The sequence below is a fragment of the Heterocephalus glaber genome, unplaced genomic scaffold (genome assembly GCF_053883595.1).
Source record: "Heterocephalus glaber isolate CG9 unplaced genomic scaffold, H.glaber_assembly_v1.0 deba00000331, whole genome shotgun sequence".
In the NCBI taxonomy this organism is placed as follows: Eukaryota; Metazoa; Chordata; class Mammalia; order Rodentia; family Bathyergidae; genus Heterocephalus; species Heterocephalus glaber.
Genome location: NW_028258142.1, coordinates 44,977,792 through 44,994,710, shown reverse-complemented (window position 1 = coordinate 44,994,710; position 16,919 = coordinate 44,977,792). Strand labels below are relative to the sequence as shown.

The following is a 16,919-nucleotide window of genomic DNA, read 5'->3' as shown; positions in this document are numbered from 1 at the left end:
TCCCCCCCAGGATAAATACTTATGATTGTGGAGAAAAAATTTCAAGCTGGTTGTCAGAATTTTTGGGCCGTCCTTGTCATTTAATCAAACAAAGTTCAAACTTCCAACGAAATGCAAAGAAGCATGGAAAAGGTATTACATTTGGGATGGGTTCTCAGAGGGCAGCAACCCTGGCTTACTCTGCACACATCAGAAACAGCCTGTGAAATGTCCTCCCCAGTGACTTGCTCGTGTGCAGAAAGCTGGGGCTGTCATCCTTCAGCAGGAAGCTGCTGTGGTAGCCCAGGGTCAATGAGATCAGTGGGCTCCCCGATCCCCTGTGGAGGCCGAGGAGGGCATCAAGCTGCTGTCTCGCCTTTGCTCAGGGTTTCAGGCCAGTCCTGTGGGCTTAGGAGCACATCTAGTTTTGTTAAATAAAAACATTAATAGCTTCAGTGTCCTCAGATTAGATCTGGAAAGAAGAAAACCAAGGTTTCTAATTTTTAGCTCTGTCACCAAATAGAGATGAAATCTTGGAAAATCCTAGAATCTCTTGTGGCTCCATTCTGTGGACCTTAACGACTCAGACTTTTAAGAGTTGTGACATCTTTTTCCCATCATCAGCCATTGTTAGGTCGCAGGGAGACAGTGGAGAAGCTGGGGAAAAGAGACTCATGAGCTACTGAGAAGCTGCAGGAGCCTTTGGAGAAGTCTAAGCTGGGGAGTTTGGTGACATCACTTGTTTCTGAAAGACAGTCCTGGCTTGGTGTGGCAGCTGCCTCAGACAGGAGGCTTGGAAAAAAGCAAAAGAGACAGCAGGAGGTGGCTGGGAGTGTCCTAGTGGGAGATGGAGGCCTGGGTGAGGCCAGGTGGTGGGTCAGAGGAGAAAGCCTGTCACCCGCACAGTACAGGATCAGGGACTGTCACCTGTGACTACATCAAGCATGACACAGTGCAGAGCTCTCTGGGCCTGGGCTACTGGTTTTCAAACATTTTTCTGTTGGTGCACCTTGGAAGAATTTTTATTTATTTATTTATTTTGGTACTGGGGGTCAAACTCCAGGACCTTACTCTTGAGAGGCAGATGCCGGCAAAAATTTTTATTTTAATTTTTTAATTTTTTAATTTTCCTTTTGGTACCAGGGATCGAACTTGGGACCTTACGCTTACGAGGCAGGGGGCTGCACCACCTAGCTAAATCCCTGACCCTAAGAATTTTTAAAACTACATTCCCTCCTTGTATATTTTTACATTATTATCTAAATTTTAAGAATGTTTTAAACAGTTGCAAAAAGTGTGATTTTCAGCACATTGTAAACATTGTCATACAGGGCTCTTTTCAGTATAGCCAGTGAAATCTCAACAGCACAGCAATTTAACTTTCTTGAGTAATCTTTTAAAAAAAGATTTTGGGAGCTGGGGGTTTAGCTCAGTGGTTTTGCCGCCTGCTGTGCAAGCACAAGGACCCGAGTTCGGTACCAAAGAAAAGATTTTGGGCCAGGGTTTAGCTCAGCGGCATCGCATCTGCTTCAAAAGTGCAAGGTCCTGAGTTTGATCCCTGGTAAAAAAAAAAAAACAAAAACAAACAAACAAACAAACAAAAATATATATATATGAATAAACTGTCTTTTAATCATCAGAAATTTTATTCCTTTCATTTTCCTTCTTTACCTTGTGTTTTTTCCCCTACTTCCTCAACAGAATTTTATCTTACTATTATCTGCTGTATGTGTGGAAATCTCACTGATTGCGCTATCATACTTCTCTAAAGCTACAGCATAAATTGAAATGTTTAAAAAACTTTTGAAGCTTGCTGAGATCCTAAGGGTCTAGGTGTCAGATTTCTTCTGCTCTTAATAGTCCTCAGTTGATCAAAGCAATTAAGTATATTGTATATTTTGAAAAATAATTATTAAACATAAAGAGCAAAACTTGTTGAAAATGAACCTCTTACTGAGCCAGTTGGGCTCTCTGCCACTGGTTCCCTATCGGTGAGTGACTGTCACTTAGGGCCAGCACCGCTCTCGTCGGCAAACCTTGCTTAAGTAATAAAAAGCCGGGGAAGGAAGGCGTTGGTTAAGACACTGTCACTCAAACCTTCTGAGGTCCTTGACCAAAGCACAAGGATCTAACATTAAAATGCCTTTAATCATCTGTCCCTTGACAACTTAATTAGGTTCTGCAAGTTTTGTGGCTAGTAAAGAATCGGAATCTATCTGACCTACAGGACAATCGGTCACCCTAGTTTTGGAGACTTTATTTTTTCAGTCCCAGCTCCAGGCGTTTGAATGAGGCTTTTGTTTGCCACTCTGGAGACTTTCGGCCTTCAGGGGCAGTGTGCCTCAGGAGACCCGTGGCCGCCCCTCTGCGAAGTTCTGGAAGGGTCTTTGTGGAGGGCACACCTCCCCTCTCTGACAGAGCCCTTTTAGCAAAGAGGACAGATGGAAGTGGACAGCCTGGATATTCTTGTGTACTCTGGGGTCCATAGTCCCGGTCTGGAGGTGGCTTACTAGGTCCTGGCCCAGCCAGCCCTTTTTACCAACAGCTTGAATAACAATAGTGAGGGCAGGCCCATCAAACAAAGCCAGGCTGCCAGCAATTCTGATGAGCGTTGAAATTTTCTTTCAATAGTTTTATCTTTTTCCTTTCAGTAGTTTTAAATCTTCTACCACTTATTTCAAAAGTCAGTATCTTTTCCCTAATTAGATTCAGAAGCTCCTAATAGCCTGCTGCTCTGTCAAGCTCCTCTGCCTTATCCTGTTGTGGGGAGGGTGTGCTCCATCCAGTCCTCTACCAGTCTCTCTTCTGCTCAGAATCAACAAGTCTCCTTTGCTGGATCAATTTCACTTTGGCATTTTATTATTGTTATTTTCTCCAGATCATTTCACATTCATTTTGGGTTTTTGGAAGATTTGAGCCATGCTTAGAACATTTTTGCTTTTGCCAGTGCCCACCCCACCAGGTAGAAATAGCATATGCCCTTGAAAATGCCACTCTGTGGAAACCAAACTTCATTAGCATTCCAAACAAGCAACTCTTCAATACTCCCTTCATTTTTAGATCAGTCTACTGGCATAACAGCCACCCTTTCCTTGGTGAATGAGGCACAGTACCTGCTGGTAAACACATCGAGCATTCTGGAACTTCATCAGCAATTGAACACCAGGTAAGATGTCTTCCACAGGACTAGCAGACAAGTGGAAACACACCTGCCCCTAGGAGCAAGGCCGGATACCCACCTGGGGAGGGAGGATCTGAGAGACAGTGAGTCTAGACTTTTCATTTCCAGATGAGAAACTGAGGCCCAGAAAAGGTCAGCAAGCCCTTTTGGGCCAATTCCCATTCATCTTTCCAGGGGTTCTCCTCTATCTTCTATGTTAGAGTACTGTTACTCTAACAAATACCTGCAGTAACCAATTTACAGAGTTTAGTTTTAGACATTTCAGTCCACGGTTAGTTGGCCTTGTTGCTGTGGGCCTGTGGTAGCACATGGTGGCAGGAGCACAGGGCAGAGGAAACCCCACTTATCTTACAGCAGGGCAGGGGGAAATAGGAAGAGATGAGAGCCCCACAACCCCATTGAGAGCACAGCTGTAATAACTGCCCAAAGACTGCCTATGAGGCTCCACCTCGTAAAGTTTCCACCACTTCCCAATAATACTACACTGAGGCCTGAGTCTTTACCACACGGACCTGTGGGGATACACTAAAAACCTAAACTACAGCACCTTCAGTGCCTCTCAACACCTTCAGGATTCCCAGTGGAAAGCCTCTAGCTATTTCTTAATATTTGTTTTAATTGAATTGTCACCAACTTGACCCAGTTTCATTGCCCACCTTCCGATTGTCCCCTCGGACCCCCGGCCTAGTTCACAGTCATTTTGAGGGTTGAAAAAGAGTAGGTATGAAAGCCTTTTACATATGATTGCAGGTGTACTTTATTTGTAAGGTGCACCATCAGATGGAGCAAGCACCCCTCTCTCTCCCTGGCACAGTGCACGCCTGAGAACCCTCACAGTGTCAGCAGGTCAGCTTAGCTCTGGAAAGGGTTTGGTTGGGTCAACCCTTTTGCTGTTCTTTAAAGGAAACTAAAATACCAAGGTAGCCAGGCAATTAGGGAAAATAACCCAGCTGTTATGCTAGAGCTGTGCCTGGGATGGGCTCCATATTCCTAGTGCACAGGCCAGGGAGGTAGGTACACACCTCTGGCAGCCCCACAGCCAGGTATCTTGTGATTGTCATGTGCCGCGTGGTCATGGGCATGCGTGTGCACACTTGGAGACACACAAATACAGCTCAGTGAGAGTGGTCAAGAGTCCCTCCTGGGCCTCTTTAAAGATGACCTATTGGGGGCTGGGGATTTAGCTCAGTGGTTCCATCGCCTGCCTCGAAAGCGCAAGGTCCCGAGTTCGATCTCCAATACCAAAAAAAGAAAAAGGATGACTTGTTGATAATTCTTGTTCATAGTCTTTGGTGAAAGCATACAATAGCGTTTTCTTTCTGTGGCCCAGTTTGGCCTCCTTGGGAGCAGAATTATGATGCAGCTGCAGGGTCCTGGTTGTTCACTGAGTTTTTCTAGAATGTAGGGACCCCTTTTCTCACATACTTAGAATAGGAGACCAGGGGTCTGCAGCTTTCTGGATTTTTTTCCCCCCAGTGATAAGATTTGGCTTTTTTTGGAATCAGTATTTATTAGTACATGTTTGTAGTGCACAATGATTACATTCATTGAGAGGAATTGGTACATGTACATAACACATCTTACTATTATTTTTTTTCTGGGGGTACTTGATGTGGAAAGACAGGGGAAGGGGACAGGCTGGCCTCAATCCCAGTTCTTACCAGGAGGGGACGACATTTACCTCCAACTGGTTTAGAGCAAGGCCAATGGGCAGGGCAGATAGTCAAAGGCTGAGAGATACAGAGCCTGTGACTAGTACTGTACAGGGGAGGCTCCCTGTGGCCCCTGCTTAGTATGTCTTTGTGGTCCATTTGCAGATTTGAGGGACTCTCATTTGCATGCTACTCACCATAGCTTTCAGACAAAAGACTTCCCTTTCTATAAAACACAAAGGAAGCTTGTACAATCCAGAGAGTAAATCTGGAATCAAAGGATTTGTGGAATGGAAAATCTTAACCCTCTCATTTCAGATGAGGAAGCCACATTCCTCATAGGTCATGGGAGCTGCATGTAGTTCATGGAGAAGCTAGACTTGGTCCTTGGCATTTCATGTGCTCTTTGCTGGAAGGGGTTGGGATATCACTGAGACAATCCTTCTTCCCCAGTCTGTGGCCTTTCACTTCTGTGTCCAGGGCAAAGTCCACTATGCTCTAGGATCCCTCCAACCCCAAATACACACCAATTCATTAAAAAAAATTCACTGGAGTATACAAAGTGCAAATGAATAAGTTTTTACAGATATATGCACCCATGTAACCAGTACCAACATCAAGTAGAGAACATACCCCAGAAGCCTCCCTTGTACCGCTTTTGGTCAATTCCACTGAAGGATTAAGCCCTCTCTTCCAAGTTCTTTCACTGTGGGTAATTTTACTTGTTCTTGGACTTAATACCACAGGATGATACAGGCTGTGCTCTGTTGTCAGGTAAGTTTTACGACCTATCTCCAATGCATTCCTGTGTGGGTTCATGGAGGCTTTGTGGCAATAAAAATTTAAACAAGGGTGATAAAAATAGCAAATGCTGGTTAAAACTGCAAATAGGATGGAAGTTAGGAATGTTAGCCTCTGTATTTCTTTATTATATTTCAATATCCAAAAGAATTTGTGCTCTTGGTGCTTTGTAGGTCATTGATAATTTCAGCTCTTTAAATGCTTTGTTCTGTCCCACTGTATAGAACTTATTTTCTTAGAAATTAGTTCACTTGGCTCCATTTATCTGGTTTCCACTGCCCTTCATCTCTTCAGCTAACACATACTCACTGTTTGCCTGGTTCCCGTGAGCGTCTACCTGGAAGTGAGATCATATCCTGGGATGGGGGCCACTGACGTGTCTTTAACAGGCGAGTCTTTCTTAGCCTTACAGGTGTGGTATAAATTTGTTCTGACCAGGGCCGGGGATTTAGCTCAGTGGCACCATGTCTGCCTCACAAGCCCAAGGTCCTGAGTTCGATTCCCGGTACCAAAAAAAAAATTTTGTTCTGACCATCTGGACTTCAGGCCAGAGTAGAGTGGATAAAGTCAGGCATTGCATGGCAGGCACTACAACAGCCCAATTATCTGTAACCCTCCCTCCACTTATTCATTTTGGTATGTCTAAAACAGTGATGAGAATGGAAAGGAGAAATTATTCCCAATGAAAGATCTCATCTCACGGTTCCGGGCCAATATCATTATGAATGGAACAAGAGCTTTTGAAGAAGAGAAATGGGATGAGGTCTCAATTGGTTCCTTGCATTTCCAGGTAAGTTCTAGGCAAGTTCTGTTATCCTTTCTCTGGGGTTATCAATGACAATTGACCTCAACCCCAGACTTGGATGATAGTAGGTGAGAATCCCTCCCTATCCTTATCTCTTACCCACAAGATCTCAGCAAGAGGAGATGTGACCTCAGCATTCTGGGAACCTTTTGGGATCATCTACCTCTTACTCCCCATGAGGGTGGCAGTGGAAGTTTCACATGAGGAACAGTTACTGTGCCCCGTATCTCCAACAGAAGGCTAGGTGCCACCTCTACATTGTCATCATGTCTAGGCTTAAATCTGTTTTCTTGGAATGCTTGTGTCTGTGAAATCTCATCCTCCTGAAACTTGCTGGGCTTCCTGTGCAGCAAGCACAGGGAGAACCAGAAGCCTGAGAGTCCCTTGGTCTCCATGGCCACCCTATCTCCTCCACATGCTCTACCCTTCTCCCTTTCTGGAGCTGGGGAGGAGATTATAGTCATAGGCAAAGCCACTGATGTCACTTTGGCCCAGGATTTGGTCTGCAGAACCTTTGCTGTGACTTCAAAGATGTCAGAAAGGGAAGAAAAATGTTAGGCTAATATCTGTACTCTTCTCACAAAGCCCTGTGAGATCTGCCCATACCAGCCTTTCTGAGCCCATCGTCCTTTTTGCTCTGTGCCTCTGATGTTGACCTTGTCTCCATCCCCTAAGCAAGCCAGCTTTCTTGCATTACCATCTTTGCCCTTGCTGTCCCTTCAGCTAGCATATCACTCCAGAGTGTCAGTCAGGGGTCACCTCCTTGGAAGCATGGCCTGACCCAGCACACTCACGCTCCGCATAGTGTCTGCTTGTTGCTTCAGAACACACAGGGTGGGGATCGAATCTGTTTTGTTTTTTGCTGCTATCTGGGCATAGTACAGATCTGGCTGTGCTAGTGCCCATTAAGTAACTTGAGAGAATGAATGGGTAGCAACAGCAAGGAGTAGCTGGGGACAGAACGATGGCTCATTTGTAGAGAATGTGCACAGTTCTTCAGTGGGAATGACATTATTTTAACACTAGTAGTGTATTAGCCGGTGGTGTAAACTGGATATAACGGGGCTGGCTACCTTATGTCCAGGCTGTGCATTCACAGCAATCATCTCTCCAACATTCAGAAAAGCAGTAAACAATACTTGAAATCATTATTAATGAATTTCAGGTCTGGAATGTGTGTGTCTGTGTGTGTGTGTCTGTGTGTGTGTGTGTGTGTGTGTGGGATAACTAGCAAGATACAGCAAAAAGTCTCAGTGGTCTTTTCTTTTTATCCATTTAACTCCCCAGACTTCCTCTTATCTTGGTAGCTGTCCCCCTCCTCCCCCAGAAAAATGACCTCTTATCTCCCAGAATCTCTCTCATAAACCTTTCTCTGGCACCATCCCTCCTGCCATTTCTCCTAATTCCTCCATCCAGACTTCTTCATGTCTTCATTAATTTCTATCATTGTCTCTGCTCTGTTTTAAAAACACTTGCTCTTGCATATCCTGTCTGGCGCAAAGTAGGCACTAAATATGCCTTTTTGGATAGGTGGGAAGAGGAAAAGAGGGCAAAAGGAAGAAAAGAAAGAGAGAAGGAGGGAAAGAGAACTAAACTAAATTGATACTGCTATCAGAAACTTACCTGGCCTCAGCAGCACTTGTGTTTCTGCAGGTACCTGGGTGATAAATAGAAAAAAAAGGGAACCTGTCTGAGATGATGCCTACCATGCTTTACTTTCCTTAATCACTGTTTTTAATGAATAATAGGTAATGAAATTTAAAATATGTATACTCTTTGGCCCAATAATTTCACTTTAGAAATCATAAAAAATATTTATACAAAAATATATTACCAGATTATTTATTGCAGTATTATTATAATTGTGAAAAATTAAAGAACATTTTAAATATCCATAATAGGTTAAATAAATGACCCTATCTCCATACAGTGTAGTCCTGGGCAGACATTAGCTGGCATAAGATACAGTTAATGCTGTGCCTCTTGAAATGTAAGTGTTTAAAAGATGTTTGTTGATGATAACAGGGCTAGAGCTGCTACAGAGAGGCTGGCACCTATTTTTTTTGAGGGGGGCAATTAGCAAGACTGTTTTTATTTTTAATATTTCTTATTATTACATGTTTGTAGTACATAATAATTATGTTTCTCATGGGGAATTGGTTCATGTACATAATACATCTCAATTCTTTTTTCATTCCCCTCCCTTTCACTTCCTCTCCCCTCCCTCCATCTTTGGTTCCCTTCCCATCTGCAGAAAGACCTGTCTCCCTAATTCCTATTATTTGTCATTTATTTTGCTCCTTATTTATATTTTGGTTTCCCATATAAGAGAAACCATGTGATATTTCAGCTTGTGTGCCTGATTTATTTCACTTAACATTATGGTCTCAAGGTGCATCTTTTTATCCTTCAAATGACTCGTTTACATTTTATGACAATAGTACTCCATTGTGTATAAACACATTTTCTTCACCCACTCATCTGTTGATGGATATAGAGGCCACTTCCAAGATTTAGCGGTTATGAATTGTGCCGCTCTGAACATGGATGTGCCATATCACTGTAGTATGATGGCACCTTTCTTTTAGAGAGCAACTTTTACTGGATATGATTAGGCCATAAATACTTTCATACTTATTGGCCTTATGATCTCATTTGGGGAGATTAATTCTGAAAAAAATTCCAAATAAGAAAGAGAATTATGTGAATGAAGACCTTGACTGCACAATTATTGATAACAGCAAAGCATTAGAAACTATGTGGCTTCAAAGGAGAAGAGCTAAGTACATGTCATGAAAATTCCCAAGCCATAATGTGTGGATGAGGTGGGTGACCATGCACTGTCATAGAGGAGGTCCTTGGCTTTGCGAGTGTTTGAGAGAGACCCTTGTGGCCTCTCAGTGTCAGTATGTGGTTACAGGGGTGCAGATTGTGGCTGTGGCAACTCCATACCACTGTGCAGAATGCTCCGCAGCCCCTCAGCAGTGCTGGTCTCTGAGGACAGGAGGAGATATCACTACCAAGTGTTTTCTAATTCTTTATGCTTCTGTACTCTTTGACCTCTTTTTCAGGGAGTACATATGCTAGAAAACAAATATCTAAGTTACCAAGTGATAAGAGTACTAGAAAAATAAAGAAACCCTTAAAAAGAATAACATTCTAAGAAAATTATGTTCCGTGTGTTGGTGTTTGAAAAGTGTCTGGAAAAATGTCCTCCCTTCCGCCAGTTTGCAAAAATGTTTTGAGAGAGCCTTTTAAACAAACTGTCAGGATTTTTACCTAAGGTGTTGTCTGTCAGTGGCAAGTGGAGCCTGGGCCTGGGGCTGGTGTGTGCTGCTGGCTTCCCGCATCCCTTCCACAGGCACTAGGCCCACGGTGTCTGCCATTTTCCAGGTGAACAGTGAGTTTCCACTTTGGGGCATGACTGAATGCCAGGCCTGGGCTTGGCATCCCAGAAATAGTGTCTGGAATCCTTGTTAAATCCAGCTAGGCTGCTAGATTCGGAAATGAGGCTTGAAGAGGTCATAGGTCTGCTGAGTGTCACAGCCGAGCACGGGGCAGAATTCCATTACAGCATACACCGGCTGCTTTCATGGCCTAGAAATCTTGACTTTGTTACCACAGAGAGATTAAGTTTCTACTTGTTTTGGAGATCAGAATGTGAGTGATAGGAACAGACCGAAGCATATCCAGATTAGTGTTTCTAATTTCAGTACGTAATTTGTATTTGTCCATGAGTGAGCAAACGAGCAAGGAGAAAATGGTGATAAGAAAACCATTTGCTGGATGTGCTGTGCTTGTGGTTCCCAGCTACTTGGGAGGGTCACTTGAGCCCAGGAGTTTAAGGGCAGCCTGGACAGCATAGTGAGCCCCTGATGAACAAATACTTTTGTATCTTTTATGTGTGCAATAAAATAATTATCTCCTTACTGCTGTAACTTTTCTTTTTATATTAACATTTGTGGGGGACATTCTTGTTCTAAAGGCAATAAAATCTCATGATAAATCAGCAGTTTTAGAAGTTCTACCATCTAGTATGACCTGTGTTAAACAGTTGAATATTTTGTTTTATGTGTTGTGTGTGTGTGTGGTCTATCTATGCTTTAAAAATACACACTAATAAAAATTGTACTTTCTGCTCATTTTAATTTTAAAAATAAATATCTCTTAATTTTATTTACAGGTCTTAATAGATTATTTTTTTTTGTATTAAATTCTTTTATTGGTACATTGTAGGTATACAACACAATTACATTTCTCATTGGGAATTGTACCTTTATATAATGCATCTTGGTTCTTATTTTTTTCCCATTCCTAGCCCTCCCTTCACCCCCTCCACCCTTCCCTATTTACAAAGACTTTATTTCCATTTTTTCCATTTCTCATCATTTTTCCTTTCCCTTCTTTCCTTTCCCCTGTCCCTCCCACTACCCCTACCCCTTTGGACCTTTTCTTCCTATTTTACATTATCGATTATTCATTCTAATCATTGGTACATTTTAGGTATACAATATAATGACATTCATCAGTGGAAATTTGCACCTTTACATAGTCTCTCTTGGTTCTTATTTTTCACCTTTGCCCAGCCCTCCCTTCAACCCCTCCAGCCCTCCCTATTTACAAAGATTTTGTTCCTATTTTTCCATTTTCTCATATTAATCCTATTCCCTTCTATCCTTTCCCTTAGCCCTCCCACTTCCTTCCCCTTTGCCCCTTTTCTTCCTATTTCACATTACCTATTATACATTTAGTCCTTATTTACACTTTCAGTTTCTCACACCAGAGAAACTGTTCGGTATTTACACATGTGTGTCCTATTTATTTCACTTAAGAGTATTGCCTCAATGTGCATCCACTTAGCTATAAATGTCTCTAATTTCTCATTTTTTATGGCTGAGTAGTACTCCATTTTATAAAAAAACCCCACATTTTCTTTATCCAGTCTCCAGTTGATGGGCATTTGGGCTGTTTCCAAGTTTTAACTATTACAAACTGCGCTGCTATGAACATGGGTGCACGTATATCACTGTGGTATGATTCTTTTAATTCTTTGGGGAAGATCCCCAGCAGTGGAATAGCGGGGTCAAATGGGATTTCCAGTCCTAGTTCTTTGAGGTATCTCCATACTGATTTCCACAGTGGTTGCCCCAGTCTACACTCCCACCAGCAGTGGAGCAGGGCTCCTCTTTCCCCACAGCCCCGCCAGCATTTGTTATTGGTTGATTTCATGATAGCAGCCTTAATAGATTATTTTTAATGCCTATAAGATATATATCATATAGCTGTAGCATGGTTTGGTTAATCATTCTTTTCTACTATATAATGTCTAAGATGTTGCCAAGTTTTCTCAAGTTTTCCTCACTGTCAACACTGTAAGGACAAATCCTCACACATGACTCTGTTGGTACTGCTGGCTAGTTCCTTTCTTAGATTCAATCCCTAGAAGTGAAGTTGTCAGTCAAAGGACCTGGCCACGTGAAAGCTTTCGATTACTTTCTCGTCATGGCCCAGTGCTGGCTCATGCACAGTTTCTTCTCTCCCCATTCGACCTCTGCGTCACTGAGTCCTTTCCTTCCACAGAGTCCCCAGCATTCCCTGAGAACAGTCGAGACGCTCTTTCCTTTTTCTGTGCAGCCCTTAAGCAGCAACTTTTCAGAAGACAAACCATGCAGCTAATTCCTTCCTCTCAGAGGCCACTTTTTGGCTTTCTCTAGTTTTCTGTGTGAGTCCTCCCTGCAAAATGCCAAGTTCTGATCATTTTTGTGGCAGGTTCAGGGGCCTTGTCACAGATGCCAGATGATTTGTATCAACCAGCAGACTGGGCAACGAAACCAAGACGTTTTCCAAAAACTCTCCGAGAGTCGCAAGAGAAAGGTAAGCATGTTTGCAAAATCAGACATCCTGTTTTAAGATCTGGATGTGATAGCGACAGAACTACTTTAATAGCAGCACTATTCTAGCAGTGAGGAGTTTGTTGCACGTTCCAAAGCCAGTGTGCCACCATTTAAGGTCTTATTTTGTCTGTGACTCCATTTTACTTTACTTTCCATTCAATTTCTCCTTTTTGGGGGGTGGGGTGTTTGTTTTATTACATGGTTTTTTATGCTGTCAAATCTTGTTAAAGATATAAGGAGTATAAAAAATAAAGTAATTCTGTTGTCTTGCTTATTTTCTTCACTGCCAGGGTTTTATAAGAGTAAAATGGCTCACTGTGATAGAGTAGCTGTGTAGAAAAATTCCTTAAATTGCATTATACTAAGCCTGTCAGTTCATCTTGTCAAAGCTTAAAGTGACTAAATTTATTACGTTTTCCAGATTATAAATACTAAACATTTATAGTGATTGTTTAGAAACATTTATTTTCAGCCTTACATTTTCAGTTAGGACTTTTTGTTTGTGAAGAATTGAAGGAAACCAAGTAAGCAGTCAGGTTGCATTAAAAATTTCTCAGAAATTAACAGAAATAATGCAAACATTTAATCTTTGTCCAAGAATGAATTGGCAGGTTAATTCATGGTCAGATGTTCTACACCATTGCCTGTGTTTCTTCAAAAGCAGGTTTCAGGGCTGGGGTTGCAGCTCAATGGTAGAGTTCTTGCTTAGCATGCATGAGGCCCTGGGTTCAATTCCTAGCACTGAAAAAAGGGAAGGGTTTTGTTCACAGTATTTGATTTATACACATGTCCTTACAGTTATGGGATACATAGCGTCTTAGGAGGTGCTACATTCCAGGGCTACAGCAGCATGTCTGCCCAGTCACTGCAGGCCACATCAACAGGGCTGAGGGACTTTGAACCTGCCCTGTGCAGGTTGCTTGGAGAAGGGCTGGTGGACACAGTTACCATGGGGCGTGGACGTACCATTTCTCAGCATTGTTTTAATTCTTATGGGCACAAACCTTTTATTTTAAAATATTTGAACCCTGTGCCCTCTTTACCCACATGGGCACAGATCCTAAGGAATTAACTCAGCCCCAGCCTGGGGCCTGGAACACAGGCCATCTGAAGATGTTATCACAGGGACTAACAAATCTGGATCAACCTCACGTCCTCCCAAGGGTTCTTGATGATCCTCTTGCATTGTTGGCAGACATTGAACAGACTTATAAAATTCTTCATTTTAGATCTTCTATTTTTATTCTGGAGAATTTGAAGAATTTAACTCATTCATTCTCTAGGAAAGTACAGGAATTTTCCATTGTCTTTCTCAGATGGCTTTTACATTAGAGAACAGAGAAAAAATTAGATTGGCAGTAGTCAGAGGGTAAGAACAGGAAGAGGTGCTCCTGCATGAAGCTCAGGGCCTATGGGAAGGAGGTGAAGAGAGTGTGGCCAGTAAGAAAGAGGTGTGGGGCCACTGCAGGGAAAACAAACCTTGGAGGGAGACTCTTTAGGTCCTGAAATTAGAATTCTCCTCCTGTCCACTGCCTTCTCCTATGTAACAGATATGACCTTCTGAGTAATTTAAACCTGGTAACTTACATGTTCCATACATAATTTTAAGGACCTGACTTGACTTTAGGTGTCATTATTATTTTATTTTTAACCACTGAAATAATCTCACCTTTCTGGTTTTGCTCTTGTTCTGTGCACAGGTGAACTTCGGTGTGTACTTGATACATAGATCCTTGGATTCATCTTCTCCATGTTTCCTGTCCGTGGGGTCTCAAGTGTTCTCTGTGTTGAAAGAGAATGTAGAACACCATGACTTACCTGCTTCTGAGAAATGCCAGGATCTTGTCTCCTAAAATATTTTTTATCCGGAATGCATTAAAGTTTCTCTTTTCCAGTGATTTCTACTGTTACACAGCTCTGAAGCTTGGTTCCATAGAATGTGGTCTTTGAACCAGAGCAGTTCTTTTCCTTTGGAAGTAAGCATCCTCTCATCCAGTTCTTCTGACTCCTCACTCAGGTTTGCACTGGTCATGCCAGAGGAGCAATTCCAAGGCCTCAGCACTGAATGCTGTGCCCCACCCAGAGGGGCTCCCATACAAATTTGAATTTTTGATCAATTGTGGTCAGATGAGATTTTTTGTGTGTGTGAGGTGAAATCTCACTATGTTGGGTTCTAGCCTTGGACTCCTGGGCTCAAGTGACCCTCCTGCCTCAGCGTCTCTAGTAGCTGAGACTACAGGTATGCACTAGCTTCAGATGAAGTTTTGAATGAAGCTCACTGGGACGACTTAACCAAGTATGGGTTTTTATTTGGCCATTTTCTTAGAATCCTTAGGATCTTTCCAGCCCCTTTGTGCTGAGGAAGGGGGTCTCTGCCCATTGATCTTGATGGTATAAGGTGTTCCTGTCTTCCTTGTACATGGTAGGAATAGGTTTGGGCTCAAGGGCCTGGACTTAGGACTGTATTCCTTGAGGGCCATTTCCACCTGGATATTTATGTTCTGAGCAAAGCCACAAGTCAGCAAACTCCTCATCTTTTTTCCTCCCTTTGGCCCCTTCTGAGTTGGCACACTGAGGTCTGCTCCCAAGCCTGAAAGCACACTCAGCATCAGCTGATGGAAGTAGTTGTCCTCCTCGCCACAAACCCATTGAACATTGCTGGACAAGCTGCTCAAATGCCTCTACACCCCAGTCCAGAGAGGAGCACTGGAATTCAGGGGCCCTGTCTGCACCACCCCTGATCAGTGTTCCTGAAGTTGAGTATGTTCAGTGGTGGAAAGCTCACTGTTTGATGAAGTGCCCCATCCCACTGAGTCTGTAGAAAGTTTCTAGCTTGAATCTGCACCCTGTGACTTCAGCTCTGTCAGCAGGAGAAGTACAGAGGGAGCATATCCACTCTGTCCTCCTGAACTGTGTTGTTTCATATGTGAACCGAGTCCCTTCTGCACTTTCCACCTGTATTGTCCACTTCTCTTCCCCAGGTCTCTGCCTGCCATTGCCCACAGCACTACTGTGTCACTCTGTTGCTTGGTTGGTGAGGACACCAGGCCCAGGCCTCCCTGCCTCATCTGTTCAGAGCTCATGGGACTCGGAGTCAGTCTGTTTCATCTTCTCATTTGTAGTATTTTATGTTGCTCCTGGTACTCTGTGGGATGAGTATACACTGTTCTCTAAGATTGACTAGAGGGAGCTTTGGATTTGCACTCTCATTTGGTGCAAAGAATTAAGTGGAAGAAGTACACCAGTGATCCAGTGGCTCCTGAGTTCAGTGGAAGGGGAGGCACATGCACACTGCAGCATGGTCCCAGACCTTGTGTTGACAGGTGCAGCCCACTGAATGTGGTGGAAGCTACGTCAGAAAGCAGGTTCTACAAAAGTGTGCTCACCTGTATCATCAACATATTTTCAGGTACCAAAGACTAAAAGAGCCTTGGTTATACTTCCACATCTTTGTCACCTTTTTGTAGTAGAAATTTGTATGACTGATTTCAGACATTTTAATGTAAACCCTCCCCTTCAAAGCACAGTTCTGTAATTATCTCCTTATAATTAGTGATTTAGGGCTGGGGATTTAGCTCAGTGGTTTTGCCACCTGCCTCATAAGTGGAAGGACCTGAGTTAGATCCCTGGTACCAATAAATAAATAAAGAAATAAATAAATTAAAAAAATTAGTGATTTAACAGCAATCTGTCTCTACTAAACCCATGAGATCAGGACTTGTTCCTATTTGGGTCAACAGTGTATCTTTAGTGTTGGCAGGCAATAGGTGCTCAATAAAATTTGTTGACTATGTAAAGCTGACCAAGTGATTTAATTCATTGCTTAAACTTATTTGTTTTATTAATTTAGATTAAACTGCTATAGTTTGGATCTCATAAGTCCCTTAAAGACTCATGTTAAGGGCTTGGTCTACAGTGAGGTGCTGTTGAGAAGTGGTGGGAACTTTGGGAGGCAGGTCTTCAGGGCCCTGGCGGGGGCTTCAGCCCTTGAAGGAGATTATGGGGCTCTCCTCTTCCTCACATTGCTCCCCAACTGTGAAGTGAGTGGCTTTGCTCTGCTGTGCATTTCTCCTATGATGTGCTGCCTTGCCAGAGGCCCAAAGTAACAGGGTGAGCCAGTTGTGGACGGAAACCTCCAGAACTGTGAGCCAAAATGAACCCTTTTTCTTCACAAGGTAATTGTCTCAGGTATTTGTTTCAGTAACAGAAAGCTGACTGACACACAGACCTGACCCACAGGGCAAGTTTCTCACAGGAGATGAAGCTGGTGAAGGTCATTTCAGAGGGCGGTAGTAAGTCTAAGGGCTTCAAGCAAGGGCATAGCTCAAGAAGTGAGGCCTGTGCAGACTGACACACAAAACTGACATCTTCCTAGTGGTGAGAAGGGCTGATGAAAAAACCCAACTGGTAAGTCAAAGATTGAGCCAGGTGTTGGAGGCTGAGGCAGGAGGATGGCAAGTTTAAGCTCAGCCTGAACAACTTAATGACTTAGTGAGGCCCTGTTGCAAAATGAAAAAAGGGCTAGGGGATATATTTATAGTTCACTGTGAAGGTCTTGGGTTCAATCCCCAGTAATACACACACATGCGCACATGCACGAGAGTCCA

At 43.0% G+C, this 16,919-nt stretch overlaps 1 protein-coding gene across 5 annotated transcripts in view; it reads left to right on the top strand.

Moving 5' to 3' along the window:
* The window catches only part of Mocos (molybdenum cofactor sulfurase), a 46,684-nt gene extending 30,575 nt beyond the window's left edge, over nt 1–16,109 (top strand). For all 5 annotated transcript variants that reach the window (XM_004855231.3, XM_087193299.1, XM_021236687.2 and 2 more), the window contains 5 exons: nt 11–132; nt 3,040–3,145; nt 6,265–6,403; nt 12,188–12,292; nt 14,013–16,109. In XM_004855231.3, coding sequence (XP_004855288.1) covers nt 11–132; nt 3,040–3,145; nt 6,265–6,403; nt 12,188–12,292; nt 14,013–14,165 — 625 coding nt within the window. In that variant the 3' untranslated portion in view covers nt 14,166–16,109. The remainder of the gene's footprint in view (nt 1–10; nt 133–3,039; nt 3,146–6,264; nt 6,404–12,187; nt 12,293–14,012) is intronic.
* Nucleotides 16,110–16,919: the final 810 nt, after the last annotated feature.